Below are 15283 nucleotides of genomic sequence, written 5' to 3' on the forward strand. Positions count from 1 at the left end.
TCTCAGCTAAAAGCAAGACCCCAGAACTGTCAACTGCATGAGGACAGAGTGGGAGACATGTAGCTGGGTAGCTGCTCACGAAGCAGAAGAGCTGAGGTGCTGGCTGAGCACCAGCCCCGCCTGAGGCCACAGTGACGGGCTGCATGGGCGCGGGGAGTGCCCTGCAGGCACAGTGAAAGGGAGGCTCTGGTGTGGACACTGGATCCTCGGAGTGCAGGGTGATCTGCCTGGGGTGCTCACTATGAGGGACTGAGCTCCCAGGGGGTCATCTGGAGGGGGGGGATTCAGGCAGAGCTGGACACTGCAAGGGTCACCCGGGCTCTGAGAGCCTAAGATATGCAAACCCTGGCCTGGGCCCCCCAGACCCTGGAAGGGGCAGTGGGGACGCTGGTCTCAGTCCTGGAGCTACACACTGACACTTTGCTGCCAAAGGCCTTTATTGAGTCCCTGGTGCTGCCTGGGGCTGCGTGCGGGGGCCCGGGCACGGCAGTGATCCAGGCGTGATCTTTCCCTGGCTCTGGCTCCTCCGGGGAAGATGGGAGGGCAGCCCTTACACCTGGCAGCCCTGCGTGCCGTACTCCTGGAAGAAGCTTCTGAGCTGGGCGCAGGCTGCCCGCTGGCGGGTGCTCTGGCACAGGCGCTCCGAGGGCATCTCCTCGATCCAGCTGTTCGAGTCCAGCAGGTACTGGGGGCTGCAGGGGCGAAGGGGCAGGCAGCAGGGGTCAGGAGGATGGTCAGGCGGAAGAGCCCGAGGCACCCGGCTTCTGAGGGGACACAGGATCAGTTCCCTCGTGAGGCGTGAGGAGAGCAAGAGACCGAGGGGCCCAGAGAACTCACTCCCCCTTGAGGTCATGCGTGGTCCCGTCCAGACCCATGATCAGATATTTTTTCCCAGGTTCCAAGTGAAGGCGGCAAGAGGCTCGAACCAGGAAGTTTCTGGTCTGACCGGCAGTGGCCTTGGCATCCTTGGCTGAGGGGAGAGCGTCCACAAGAGTTGTCAGAGGGGAAGAGAAGGGGCTGGACAGCACTGGGGCCAGGGGCTTTGTGCCGAGCCTCTCATTTGACCCTCACCCCTCCCGATGGGGAGGTGCGACTGCTTTCCTGTTTATGGACGAGCCCAGAACTTCCAAGAGGCTGAGGGGACTTGAGCTCAGAATGGCTGAATTCTCACTATTCCAGGCACGAAGGCCCCAAAGCCAGAGCTCAGCTCCTCTGTATCCCTCCAGCCCCGCCCACTTATCTGTCTCCTTCTCACTGAAGTGCAGGACTTGGGTGATACTGGTCTCAAAGAGGCGGAAAGCAGCTCTGCTGTCTTCTCGGAGAACCTTAACCTGGAAGCCTGTGGGGGTTTAGGAGAAGGGAGGGAAGTTAGTCAGCCCGAGGCTGAGAGGGCTGTAAGTCAGTGCAGAGCCACAAGGCTGCCCATGGGCCTGAGAGGAGCAGGCACAACCAAAGGGACCCTGAGGATGGGCCAGGGTCAGGGCCGGGGCCCAGGCGGGAAGACTGACCGTAATCCACTCGGGGAAAGTAGCAGGCGAACTTCATCCTGTAACCTTCCATATCCTGCCGCCCCTGCTCCAGGGCCCGGCGCTGTCGAGGGCACTTCCCTGAAGTCAGGGGCCCAGATGAGCGAGTGCAGGCCCCAGCCATACCATCTTCCCACCCCTGCCCCTGGGCCCTGGGTCTCACCCTCAGCACACTGGCAGACGTCACCAGAACACAAAGTGGACAAGAGTTTGCTCTTAGTTGGTGCCCCGTAAAACACAGAACATTTGTGCTCTGGAGAAAAAGCAGACCGGGGCGTTAGGGCGCAGACCCCCCTATCTGCTCTCCAGTCCCATGGAGCCGCAGGACTTCCCTGCCACCCTTCCCTGCCACCTATCCCAAACCTCCCGAGTGTCCCCGGTGTGCTCACCCGGGTTGTAGTAGTCATACAGCACGGCGCTGGCTGGCTGCACCAGCCCCACGGCCACGTCCTGCACAGCTCCGAAGCCCACGCACTCCTGGGACATGGGGACCTGGCGTGGGAGGGGGGAGGGCGGAGAGGTCAGGCACCCACCTCTGGGCCCTGCGGGGGCTGCTCTGATGTATTTCCTTGGCCTGTTCAGTTCCGGTTGATCTTATCGTCAGTGTCCTTCACAGTGTGTTACCTTCCAGCCTCCGGATTTCTAAAAACTGCTCCCCAAGGTCTCTGGTGACTTCACTGCCCACATGGTGACCTCATCCTAGTCTCCAGAGCCCTGGGCCCCTCTGCAGAGTCTCATATCGTGGACACATTCTCCATGAGACGCTCCCTAAGCTCGGGCTTAGCTTCCGGACCAGCCCTGATTCTGACCTGGTCACTTCTGACATCCCTCTCCCTCCCTCCCAGAAGCGCAGTCCCCAGCCCTGGCCCTCCCCCTCCTCTGCGCTCCCCTCTGGAGGTCGCACCGCTCCCTGGCTCTCCCCAAACCCTTCAGACTGGCGATTCCCGAACCAAACTTTCAGCCTTACTCTTGCATTGGGATTATTGCAGGATGTATTAAATTCGCCACATTCCCTCCGCCTGCTCACCCTCTTGACAGCCTCCCTTCACTGATACAACTGAGGTCTGCCTTATCTGCCATAACCTGACAGCAGGTGCTCCCACTCGGCCCGTCCTCCACGGCCCAGCCGTTCATGTCCAGGCCCAGCCCCCTCTCTTCATGCCCACACTGGTCCAGTCCAGCCTGGTATCCTGCGGGTTTCCCTCCTAAGCTGCATGGTCACCTCCCTGATTTGAAACCCTCCTGGTTCCTCATTTTCCATTGTGTTCAACCAGAATCCTCTGCCTGGCTTCTCAAGCTAATAGGGTCTGTCCCCTCTGCACACACAGGGCAGGGAGGGTCTCCCCTGACCCACAAACACTTGGCTAATGGTATCACAGCATTAACCCGCCTTTTTCACATTTTCTCCAAGACGTTACAGTAAATGTTAAAAAAAACTTTTGAGGGGGGTTCCCTGGTGGCGCAGTGGTTGAGAGTCCGCCTGCCGATGCAGGGGACACGGGTTCGTGCCCCAGTCCGGGAAGATCCCACATGCCATGCTGCGGAGCGGCTGGGCCCGTGAGCCATGGCCGTTGAGCCTGCGCGTCCGGAGCCTGTGCTCCGCAATGGGAGAGGCCACAACAGTGAGAGGCCCACGTACCGCAAAACAAACAAACAAACAAACAAACAAAAAACACTTTTGAGGGCCGTCAGAGGGTTGATAACTTTGTGTTAGCCAAATAAGGCTGTGGAAAAACAAAAACAACTCGTCTAGGACCAGCATCATTTTAAAAAACAGAATACATTTTAATATCAAAAACAAAACAAACACAAAAACCGGGAAGGGAGACAACAACAAAAAAACAAAAGCAGCCCCTCAAGTTGAGTAAGTTCAGCTTTACAAAAGGCTCACCCCAAGCACTGGCACTGGCCCCCAAGCCACAAGGGGCTCAGCCCCTGCCCGCCGACAGGCAGCAGGGAGCCTCCCTGGCCTCTGCTCCGGCCACTCCTGTCCTGTCTCCCTGCTCACATCACAAGTTCTCTCTAAGCGCACTAGACGCTGATACAGCTGCCTCCTGGGAAACTTCTTAACACGAGCTCAGAAAACCCGGTGCCATATGTGCCCCCCTCTGTCCCCCGCCTTGCTCACCGAGTCGAAGTACAGCAGGACGTGGGGCCCCTCGGTCTCAAAGTGACTCACGTAACGGTCAGAGAGGGAGGTCAACTGTGGGGAAGGAGAGCTGGTCACAGGGAGGTAGCCCTGGGCGCCCCTGCACTGAGGGGCTCAGCAGCTGGGGTGCTGAGGGGACGGCGCAGGGCTCCCGAGGGCACAGGCGCCTCTGGGTGTCTGGCCACACCTTCTCCAGGTCCGCCCGCAGGGCATGGAATCCACTCAGGAGGGTGATGTCTGCGATGGCCATGCCTGACAGCCCCACCTTGCCATTCTGCCTGTGGAGACACATGCCCTGTCGTCTGGGTCGCCCTGTGTCAGGCTGTAGACACCCAGCCCCAGCCTTGGGCCAGCCCACAGCACCCCACTCACCCAGTGCAGCCCCCAGAGCTCACCAGATGCACACAGTGTACTGCACCCTGGATTCCTGCTCTTCAGCCACCTTGGGGGCCTCCCTCCTGCGGCGGCTCCTCCGTCCGTCAAACAGCTGCAGGGGTGTCACGGGCTGGGAATGGGCCCCCGGGTCATCCCTGGCCGGAAGGTCCTCATACTCATAGTCCTCGTAGTCCTCGTTGGCTTCCACTGCGCGGGGACAGCACCGTGGCTCAGGCCTGGCACCAGCCCCTCAGGGACCCACGGCCTCTGACCCCAACACTCACTTGTGTACTGGACGTGGCCCACGACCGTCACTTCAATCTGAAGATCCTGGCAGGTCGTGTTCTTCACGTCCATGACATTGTAGGTATGAAGGACCTGGCTCAGCAAGGGGTGGGGGGAGGACACGGGACAGTTGGGGCCACAGGCCTCTCTCCAGAGCCACACCGAAGGGCACCTCCCTGGGCCAAGGGCTTTGAGGCCTCCAGCCCCTTCTCGTCCCCATCGCGGACCAGTCCAGAAATACGAGCGGGCCCAGGTGTCGGGTTAGACGGTGAGACAGAGTGGGGAGCGGGGACCTGGCCTGGGGGTGAGCACTGTACGTGGTGCACAGAGGACGCTGGAATGGAAAGTTCAGGAAAGGCTTCCGACCGAGGCTTGAAGGAGGAGAATGAGTTTGTCACGTGGGACAAGAAGCAGGGGAAGCACATTCAAGGGCAGGAGACCTGTGTAGACGGGTGGATCTGGCTGGCTGGGGAGGTGGGCAGGGCTGGGGTGAAAGCAGAGGAGGAGGTACTGGGGTCATAAGGAGGGGCTCGGGATGGGGGGGGCACTAAGATGGCACCCAGAGTGGCAGCTGGGCTCCTGCAGGGAAGGGACTCCATCAGCCAGATAAGGCGACCCAGGAGGAAGAAGGAGTTTGGGGCACAACCATGTCTGAGGTTCTGTGGGACACAGGGGCCCAGAGCTCAGGGGAGAGGCTTGGGCTGAGGCATCAGGTGTTCAAGCATCAGCACTGAGGGGGTGAAGGGGACGACACGCACCCAGAGAGGGTGGAGACCAGAGTGAGGGGGACACGCCCAGGACGGAGCACAGGGAACGCCAACCCAGGTGTCTCTTCCTCCTTCCCCAGCCGTGAGGTCTGCCGGTAGGTCTCCCACTGAACAGCCCGGCTTCACCCTGCTGGGCCCGGGCGGCCAGTGCTGCCAGCTCTCACCTTCAAGGTTCCTTTGCTGTTTCCTCCCACCTTCACATTAATCTTGCTGCCCAAGGAAAACTTTTGGAAACAGAAAAGGGAAAGAGATGTCAGAATGGCACCCTGTTGTTCCGACTTATCTCCTCCCTAAAAACAACCCCAACTCCTCTCCCCAGCTCGCTTTTCCACAACGTTTCACCTTCACCTGCATTATCTCACTGCCATCTCCTAAAAACCCCGGTTGGGTAGACTCTGCATGTTTCATTTTCGGGTCAGAAAAATGAAGCGCAGAGGCTAGGTGACTTTCTACAGGTAGCAGAGCCAGTAAGTCTTCCCACAAAGATATCAGAAAGAGGTGCCGTGGGGATTCTGCAGGGCTGGGGGACAGGGGGTGGCTTCTGGTCTGGCCGAGGTAGGCGCAGGTGTCCTGGCAACCCAGGTGAGGGAATGGTTCACCTGCAGCTCCTCCTCCAGCCCCTGAACTTGGTGGTTGGTCAGCTGCAGCACGTGGGACTTGAGTCCATTGCGGCCCATGGAGCTGAGGGTCACGTTGAGCCCCTTCTCCTCAGTGGTGTGGGACGCGATCCAGTACGCAGACAGGGCATCCAGGGCCATCACCGTGTCCTGGGGACGATGGGCCAGGACTCAGGCACTTGGTCTCAGGACCACCCACCCCCAGAGCCCCAGGGCAGCCCCTACCTGGGTGCTGCGGAATCCGCCTTGGAAGCTGCCCTGGCGGGTGAGCCAGGATGCAGCCTGGTCGACCAGCTCGCCCTTGCCCTCTCGAAGCAGCAGGTGCAGCAGGCCGTAGGCTGTGGTTTCAATCCACAGGGCCGGGGCCTGGGGCACGGGGTCTGCCGGGCTGTGAGGAGCCAGGGTGGGCGACAGGACGTTGCCCTGAGAACTGGTGACTGAGCCCCAGTACAGGTTATCTGCGAGTGAAAGGAGACCCGCAGTGAACAGGGGGAGGATCTTAGTTGCCTGGCCCTTTGGCGCTCCCCCCATCAGGCTCGCCTGATTCTACCCCAACCATCCCTGCTTATGCTCTGATTCCCTCCGGGCGTCTTCACTCATTCAGTTTCTCCCTTTGGACACACTCAGGGGTCTCAAGGTTCTCCGAGCCCCAGGCTCACCGCCAAGGCCCCCTCACCGCCAGTCTCCTGGGCCATGGCCATGAGGTTGTTGTGGGCAACATCCCGCAGGTCCTCAGGGGCCTCAGTCAGCGACAGGGCGTAGGCTGTGATGGCGGCTGCATGGGACCCCAGGAGCCCAGAACCTACTTTTTCCCCCAAGAAGGTGTTTGCGCTTGAGATGGAGTTTTCCTAGAAGACAGTGGGGAGGAAGGTCTGCGGGCTGGACACCTGGATTCCTGAGGAGAAGGGGGATCAGCAAAGGGCACACACGTTGGGTGCCTTACCACTCTCTTCAACTGCTCTGAATTCTTGTCCGGGAAGACGGCCAGCCCATGATGAAGGGCGATGACCACAAAAGCTGTGAGTGCCACAGTCTCATCATTTCCCACTAAGCCCCCCTGGGTGAATGGGGGAGAAAAGGAGACGTCAACCAGGAGGGGGAGGGGCAGGGAGCACCTTCCCTCCTGTGTTCCGTGGCCTGGCCTCCCAGCCCTGTACCTGCATGCCCCTGTGGATAACTGGATGAGGGTCGTGGAATGACCCATCAGCCAGCTGCTGCAATAGCAGCCACTTGGCCGTCTCCTGCAGCTTTTCAGGTGAGCCGCCCACCTGTTCCTGGGCCAAACTCAGGGTCTTCAGCACAAAGGCCGTGAGCCTATAGAGGGGAGGAAGGGAGGCCTAGGAGTAGGGACTGGTCCCTGTAGGGGACGTGGCCCCGCTCCCCCAGGCACCTGGTTATTGATTTACCCCCCCATAGTACCTACCTCTGCCCCCACCAGCCCTAGCCCCTCTCAGAAACCCAGAACCACTCTCCCAAGCTCACCAGGTGCTGCTGTCCCGCTTTAACCAAGCCCCATAGGAACCATCTGGTTTTCGAAACTCCTGGATCCGCGTGTAGCCTTGGAGAAGAGAGGCAGACGCTGAGGTGACACTGGCTCTCCTGCTACTTGTGCTGAGGCCACGCTCCCCATTTCCGCTGGGTACCCCCTCCCTTCCCCACTCTAGCCGCCTAGGCTGCCCATCTTCCATTAACTGCCCTCTCCTGGCCCCCATTCCTGCCTGCCGCTGCACCCAGAACCTTTCTGGATCAGATCCACAGCGTGGTCCTTCATCTCAGGGGGCAGCATGCTCCACTGCTCTGTCTTGTCCAGGTAGCGGGAAGCAGCCAGTGTTGGAGCCAAGAGGACCATGGTTTGTTCCCCGCAGCCCTGGGGAAGCCTCAGGAGGGAGGCCATGCCTCCCGGTGACAAGGCCCCCTCAGAGCCCAAAGTGTCCAATGGATCTGAGGCTATAAGGGAGGGAGAGGGTTAAGGATCAGAGAGCAGGTCTGGGGGCCCAGGGTCAGAGGGTCATGGAGTCATGCAATCAAACAGGGGTCCGCAGGTTTTACATGAATCCCAGGGTGGCCACTGGGAAGGGACTGGAGGACACTCCCACCTGTGACTCTAACAAAGCTCCTGAAATCTCCATCAGGGATAATATTGGGATCAGAGATGCCAGGAATTTCCAAGGTCCGGCCTCGGGGGTCTGGGGAGATGAGAGAAGTTGGCAGTCTGTCCGGCTGTCCATATCCCCTGCCCCCTACAACCCCCTAAGGACACTGATGGCTGGGCGTGGGTGTCACTCACTCAGGGGGTTGAGTTCATAGACAAACTCCTCCCTGTGAATGGCCCCTTCATTCTGTCTCGGAGGAAACACAGCTGTGAGAGATCACACAGGCTACAGCCTGCCCCTCCCAGCGCAGACTCCTCAGGACTTAGAGTTTGAACTTCAGGGACAGAGTTGGATCAGAATTGTAGAAGGTGCAAACAAACCAAAGCACTGAGTTTGGGTGTTGAGGCTCTGGCCTGGCCTGCAGGGAGGGTGCCAGAATGGGGGGTAAATCTGGGAGCCCAGGGACCTAGATTCAGGGCTGTTCCATTCACCTCAATTTGTAGAACCTTAGATACTGCGTCCCCCACAGGGAAATCCAAGGATCCTCGAGCCACCACTTTCAGGGATACAGCAGCGGCCGCTATGGGCACCACAGAGAAGCCAATGGGCCGGGCAGAGCCCGCAGGGACCAGCACCTGCTGGGCGAGCCCTCCGCCCCCAGCCAGGCACAGCCCCTCCACTGGGGACACGTGGACGCTCACCTGGGGGCAGGAAAACAGGAAGGGCCAGCCCAGTTAGGCTCCCCACCCTTCACCTGCCCCAGGCCCACCTCCACCAACACCGTGTGCTCAGCCCCCGAGGGGCCTCACGGTCATATCTGTATCCAGGTAGTTGTAGAGGACAGGCCGCAGCTCGAGCTGCTCAAAGCGGCGGACGGAGATGGGCAGGCGGAGGTGCATGTGGAATTCACGGAACACTCGGAGCCGGGCCGGGGTGGCCACACACAAGCCTGATGGAGAGAGGGGGCACATATGAGAGGCCTGGGGGCATCCCAGCCGCGGGGTCCCAGGAGTGAGGGCCAGGAGCTACCCCAGCTCCCCCCACCCCCGTCACCCCACCCCCGCCCGCCCCTGCTCTCTGGCTTCGCAGCCCCGGCGCATGGGGTGCAGACTTCTCCAGGTCTCTGCTCCTACTAAGAGCAAAGGACTAAGCAGGGAGCCTGGGTCAAGGGGGCATGGAAGAGGGAGGCCATAGGCAGGCAGGGTGACCGCACCTGTGCTTTTGGACAGGCTCACGCCATGGATTTCCCACGTGGTCAGAGAGTCCGGGAGCAGCTGTCTCAATCTGCGTGGTGGGAAAGGTGAGAAGCCCTGTCACACGCTGAGCTGCCCCAGACACAGCCCAGAGACAAGGCCGGGCCCACCACACGCCCTCACTGGGAGAAGTGGTCCACTGCTTCCACTTTCCAAAGCCAGTTCTCAGGGAAGAAGCTGCGCACAGGGATGTCATCCTCGTCGATCAGGTCCTCCTCCTGCAGGAGCTCCTTGGCTAGGGACCACAGTGGAGGGCAATGAGGAGGGGGCCCTTCTGCCCCTCCAGGTGCCCCTGCCAGTCTCCCGGCCCCACTCAGCCCCTCACCTCGAGCAAGGCCCACCTGGCCCCTCACCCGGGCCTTCTTGCGCAAGCCCTCAGCAAACTGGCAGCAGGACAGGAAGGGCTCCCGGCAGGCCGGCTGCTGCACACGGGCCACCCGCTGCTCACAGGTGCGCGCCATGGGCAGCCGCGTCAGCCCGTCCTGGCAGCAGCGCTTGGCTATGGGGGAAGCGTACTGGCCCACTGCAGGGCCAGGTGAGGGTGGGCACAAGGAAACAAAAACGAGACACACCTCTTTGCCCAGCCTGACCTCTACATACACAAGGACTCACTCTGAGAGACTGGGAACTCAAGAGAGGCCAAAGGAGAGAGCCTCCGGCCCACCCACCTTCGACCCCAGAGCTTGGATCTCTGGCCCCGACACCATATCTTGGCTCTCTCAGGAGCACAGGAGCCAAAAGGCAGACCCGCACCTGACCCTTGGGCCCAAGTGTGGAGAGCTTCACAGGCACCCACAACTCACGCTTCTCGTGAACCGCCTTTTGGAAGCTCACGTTTCTCTTTTTCCGGACCTTTGTCTCCTTGGGGCACCTTAGACCTGGTAGAGAGCAGGACTGCAGCCAGCTGTGGGGTGCAGGGCCTCCCACCTCCCCTCCTTGCTCCCCTCCCCCGGCCCAGCCCTGCCCACCCCTCCTCTTCCTGTCTTACCCCCTCAGGCCCCTCCTTCTTCTTCATCTTCCCACCACCCGCTCCCCTTCCTCCTCTGTTCTCACCCTTTCTGACTGGGGTCAGTTGGTCTCCATCTGAAAAGGCCAGACCAGCTGCCTCAAACGCCTGAAGGGCACTGTCCCCACCCCCAGGACCACAGCCAAGGTCATAGCTGTTCATAGCTTCAAAGACCTGGCGAGGAAAGGCAGAGATGTTGCAGAAACAAGAGTGGCTGTAGGCACGATTGGCCACTCAGCTGCAGGTGAGAGGGCAGGGTACGGACAAGTACGAGAGACACAGAGGCCACAGGGGCCAAGGCTTCAGGGAGGACTGGGATGAGTCCGTGAGTGAGATCGACCTGCTGGCCCAGGGCCCAGGGCTCAGGGCAGCAGGAGGGTGAGCCATGGTGGGGGGGAGGGAGGATTAGGGAGAGGGGCTCGACAAACCTTGACCATGTCGAGGGGTTTGTGGGACTTGCCGCCCACAGCATACAGAGCCGTGTCCACAGCTCCCAGGGCCACCAGGGCTGGAGAATCTGTTTGCAGGTTGAGCTTTACAGTGTCCCCAGGACGATACTCCTTGCTACCATCCACGTTCAGCTCCAGCTGGCAGAGGCAGGAGGTGGGGGGCAGTCAGAGTGGGGAGAACTTCCTTTGGTCTTGTGCAACTTCAGTGTACCCCAAACTAAGTCCATGCCCTGTTTGCAATCACCCTGTCTTCCTCCTCTCTTAACCCCCCTAGCATATACACACACCATCTCTCCCAATGCCAGTTACCTTGCCCTCACAGCCCCCAGCCTGGACGTCCACTCGCAGGGAGTTGGCCACCGGGACGCCCCCATGATAGTAGAAGGCCACAAGGTAGAAGGAGGGCGCCAGGTGATGGTCCACAAACACGGAGACAGAGGTCAGGTCCCTCCTGGGCTCTCGATGTACAGACATGATCTGGCCCTGGGATACGATCTGGGGCGAGAGCAGTGTCTTCTTCACTGTACGTCCTCAGCCCTGAAACCGCTACCCCACCCCAAGGGTTCTTTCCTGCCTGAGACCCTCCTGCACCCCTGTCCTCCTCTGCAACCCAGCTCATGCACACCATGTAGTAGAAGTGAGAGAAGCTCCCACTGATGCCCACGGCTCGCAGGTTTAGGTTAAGAGTGTCCCTGACTTTAGGGGGTCGAGGATCCAGCCTCTCAATGGACAGAAACCCGGATCTTCTGGACAGGGGGGCTTTCACGGTGAGCCTGCTTATGGCAGAGTAGGGGGAGCCTGCAGACACCTGGAGAGAGGGGCAGGGGTGGCAGGGTCAGTGGCAAGGACCCAGGCACCCAGGTTCTCCCCCCAGCCCGGGAACCCCCTCTCCTAGCCCACCCTCTCCCTTGAGGGGGAATTCTACCGAGAGCTGCACTTCTGAGGTGGCCTGAGGGACAATAATGGGAACAACAACTTGGCCGCTTTCGTCTGTGTTCTGTTGAAAGTCCTGGTTTTTAGAAGTAGATCCAGAAAACAACTTGGCAGAAACTTTGACGGGAATGCCAGAGGCTGGTGAGCCTGACATGTCACGGACCAGGGCCTAGGTAGGTGGGAGGGGCAGAGGGAAGAGCACAGTCAGTGGGACGCTGTGCCCTCCTGACCACCACCGCCCCTTCCCCCCACTGCTCCTCCTCCCCCTTCCAGAAGAAACCTGCAGCAGGAAGGGGGCCCCAGGCACAAGGTGTCGCTTGGTTTTGCTTAGATCCAAGGAGAAGGGAGATGACACGAAACGCCAGGATGTGAGCTCTGCCTCCTCCAACTCCCCTCCTGCAAGACACAGGGCAGACAGAGGTGGAGACAGAGACCTGGGGAGAGAGGAAAAGTAGAGCTCGGGGTGGGGGGTGGCGTTCAAGTGTTTCCCGCCCACAAGGCTGAACTCTTCAGGGCACAAGGTGCCTCCTATCCATCTCTATGTTTACTGAGGCCAACACAGGACACAGCACACAGATGGTGCATAACATGCGTCTGATGGATGGATGATGGATGGGTGGGTGGATGGATGGATGGATGGATGGATGATGGATGGATGGACGGATGGGTGGATGATGGATGGATGGATGGATGGATGGATGATGGATGGATGGATGGATGGATGGATGGATGGGTGGATGATGGATGGATGGATGGATGGATGGATGGATGGGTGGATGATGGATGGATGGATGGATGGATGGATGGACAGATAGATGGGTGAAAAAAAATACATTGAGATGGGAAAAGCTCCCCCTTCCCCAGAAACCACCCAGAAATCAGTTGTAGAGAGATAGTCTCCTGGGTTTTTCCTGGCTTTGGGTCTCAGATGAAGGGAAGAAGGGTGGTGTTGGTGCTGGAGAACAGAGGGTCAGCTCAGAGGTCAGACGCGAGGGTCTGGGGTTATAATCAGGGGAAGCCACTCACCTGGAGACTCAATGATCGCTGCTGCAACATAGAGGTGCAGCCCTGGGAGGTCGTTAATATTAATATTAAGCTTCTCCAGCACACCCTGAAACTCAGCCTTTGGGAGGGAAATTCGGCACTGGCCATCTACCAGCTGGGGCAAAGAAGAAGACAGGACAGGGAATGAGACTTGAGTCTCCCACCTCACCTCCTCACCCTCCCTCACTCTCCTCACCTACCCATGCACCCCCTACCCTCCTTCCTACCTTGGTCTGACTCTCCAGCCCCCGAAGGAAAGTCTTTTTACCGTCCTCATCCAGGAGCCCAAAGCGCACATATGCCATCCCCTGCACTGGCTTCCCGTAGATGTACCTGCCACCACAGAGAGATTCGGAGGAGGCTGGGCTGAGGGCTGGAGGAAATAATGGAATAGAGGGAGGAGGCCTGGGGCAAGGGAGGGAAGTGGGGCTCCATAGCACGTTCATACTGAATGGGGAGCCCTGGGAACAGGGCCCAGTGTGAGGGACCGGAGGGGGAGTTACCTGGCCTGGATGACTACTTGGATTTCACTAAGAAAGTCAGGTGTTGTCAGGATGTAGGGCTTTTCCGGAATGATCTTCACCTCAAAGTTGGGAAGGACTGACCCAGGGCGAATGGAGGGCAGGTCACACTCTCATGAAAGGACCCTTGAAAACTCCCCTCCCCTTTGGGCTGTGGCAGCCGCATCGCCCTGCCCCTGCCCTGCAACACCCCCTCCTCTCCTCCCACCCTTTATTCCTTGCAGGAAAGGGGCTGCTTATCCCTCGTGTCTCCAGTTCTCACCATATTTCTTCACCTCAAACTGGGTGCTGCTGTTGGAATCCAGGCTATCTGAGAATCGGGCTGAGATCTTCCAAGTCCCTGGCCTGTGGACAGACAAGGGAGGGACTCAGCCCACTTGTGCAGGAGGCTCACTGAGAGTCAGTGACCCAGGTCCCTAGGAAGAGGACTGCGGGGGTGAACCAGAGGCTCAGGGAGCTCAGGATTGGACCGTGTGTTGGAGGCAGACAGCTGGGGGAAGTGGGAGCTGGGGAGGTGTAGGTGGGGGCGATCTGCAGGAGTGGGGAGCTCACTCTGAGATGTCTGGGATCACAAAGTCATCCTGGAAGATGGAGGAGGGAACATACACCTCCTTCTTCCGCACGCGGAAGCCACGAGAGTTCTGCGATGGGAGTAGAAGGGGTCACGGTCGGAGGTCAGATCAGCAGCCCTCGCCAATCAGGAAGGTCAGAGGTCAGGGACTCACCTCCACCGTGACCGTGAGGGTATCAGTGGACGGACGCATCTTCTGATCCAGAGCAAAGATTCGGTATCGAACTGGAAATGGAGGGCGAGGGGGTGAGCAGGAGGCCATGGGCCAAGGGAGGGTGGGCCCTGGGCCCCTCATCCCTCCCAGGAAGCGATGGGGAAGAGAACAAATATTTGCAAAGCAGCCTTCCTGTGGGGCACTTCGGGTTTTCTCACTCAAGGGGCTGGGAAGAAGTGAAAGGCGAGGGCCCTGGGGCTGAGACTCACCCCGCTGGCCAGGGTTATAAACGGGCTGGTCAGTCTGCAGAAAGAGGTGCCCCCGGCGAGAGGAGAAGAACAGGTTGACACCCTGACTGTTTGTCTGTCTGTTTGTTAGCCATGGCGACTGGGCCACCAGCTGGACCTTGGGGGCTCTGTGGAGGAGATGGAGGCGACAGTCCTCCGCACCTTTCATGGAGGTCTGTCAGGAGAGGGAACAGGAGTGGGTCAGAGACAGAGCAGAAGGAGAAAGACAGAGACTGAGATAGAAACAGGGAAGACAACTCGGGTGGGAGGGGGGAAGGAAGGGGGGCCAGTGAAAAGACAAAGATGTTTACAAGAGGACAGAGAAGAACAGAGTGGGAGGCGCTGGGCAGCAGCAGGAGGGAGAGGCGGCCAGTTACCGGGAGGCTGAGGAGGATGAAGTCTTTGTCTGAGCTGAGGCTGAAATCCACCTTTGGGGAGCAGAACTCATGAGCTGTTGTGGACGGGTTTCTCAGGAACACTGATCCACTCACTACCTGTCCCGAAGGAGCATCCTGGAGCTGCACCCCGACTGACAGGGGGACCCCTAGGTGAACCACAGAAGGAGAAAACAGGAGCAACCTGGGAAGAAGAGGTGAGGGTCAGCGGCCGGCCTCCCCTCAGGCCCCTCCACCACCACCCCTGAATCAGGCCCCTCTGCGCCTGCTCTCCCCTCGCCAGCCCTGGCCCAGCTCGAGCTCTCCAGCATCCTGTGTCCAGGACCTGGGCTTCTGCAGAGACAAGGCGAAGAAGCCAGATGCCCAGATCAGCCCCCAGAGGAGCCTCATGGCTGGAGGACCCAAGAGGGATCAGACCCGTCTGTCCGCCTGCTCCTTTCTGGTAAACTTAGGGCTTGGAGCAGAGTTGACTCTGGACCTTGCTCCTCCCCCGGCCCAGCTAAACCGGGAAACCACGTGACAACCAAGAACTGCAACTGGCCCCAGGCCCAGTATTGTGAGGGGGGCACCCCGGACACCTGGGTCTCTGAGGGAATCTGAAGAAATCATGGCCCAGAGAGACTCAGTCCTTCCCTGTTAACCCCTCTCATCCCAATGCCCTGGGCACCTCCACCTACTGCATGTATCTGGGCGTGTGTATGCATATAGCATATACACACGTACGTAGGTGCAGGAGGGCCCCGCGTGGCTCAGCAAGCGGCTGGAGACACGCGGCTCCTTTGTTGGTCCCACCAAACAAGGTACTAAGAGACTTGCCTCTTACTATAACCCCCATAAAAATTGAGCTATGCTAGGGCT

At 59.5% G+C, this 15283-nt stretch overlaps 1 protein-coding gene across 2 annotated transcripts; it reads right to left on the bottom strand.

Moving 5' to 3' along the window:
• Nucleotides 1-451: 451 nt before the first annotated feature.
• LOC307059554 (complement C4-A-like) lies at nucleotides 452-14815 on the bottom strand (the record flags this gene model as incomplete). 2 transcript variants are annotated; one of them, XM_079713624.1, is made up of 41 exons in its annotated part: nucleotides 452-692; nucleotides 838-970; nucleotides 1256-1339; nucleotides 1509-1607; nucleotides 1690-1779; nucleotides 1916-2018; nucleotides 3655-3729; nucleotides 3863-3953; nucleotides 4071-4257; nucleotides 4335-4428; nucleotides 5267-5326; nucleotides 5702-5869; nucleotides 5945-6177; nucleotides 6396-6567; nucleotides 6663-6776; nucleotides 6877-7033; nucleotides 7202-7277; nucleotides 7457-7666; nucleotides 7816-7905; nucleotides 8007-8058; nucleotides 8304-8513; nucleotides 8622-8761; nucleotides 9026-9096; nucleotides 9189-9300; nucleotides 9391-9588; nucleotides 9869-9943; nucleotides 10119-10245; nucleotides 10500-10658; nucleotides 10830-11015; nucleotides 11146-11328; nucleotides 11446-11622; nucleotides 11734-11849; nucleotides 12480-12612; nucleotides 12725-12830; nucleotides 13001-13097; nucleotides 13281-13363; nucleotides 13571-13659; nucleotides 13744-13814; nucleotides 14013-14205; nucleotides 14408-14609; nucleotides 14751-14815. In XM_079713624.1, 41 exons carry the CDS (start codon nucleotides 14813-14815, stop codon nucleotides 551-553), a joined length of 5223 nt encoding a protein of 1740 aa, XP_079569750.1. In that variant the 3' UTR covers nucleotides 452-550. The 2 variants fall into 2 exon arrangements, with proteins under 2 accessions (XP_079569750.1, XP_079569751.1); XM_079713625.1 differs by lacking the exon at nucleotides 3863-3953 and having other exon boundaries at nucleotides 4118-4257.
• Nucleotides 14816-15283: the final 468 nt, after the last annotated feature.

Source organism: Hyperoodon ampullatus, assembly GCF_949752795.1.
Source record: "Hyperoodon ampullatus genome assembly, chromosome: 10".
Lineage (NCBI taxonomy): Eukaryota > Metazoa > Chordata > Mammalia > Artiodactyla > Ziphiidae > Hyperoodon > Hyperoodon ampullatus.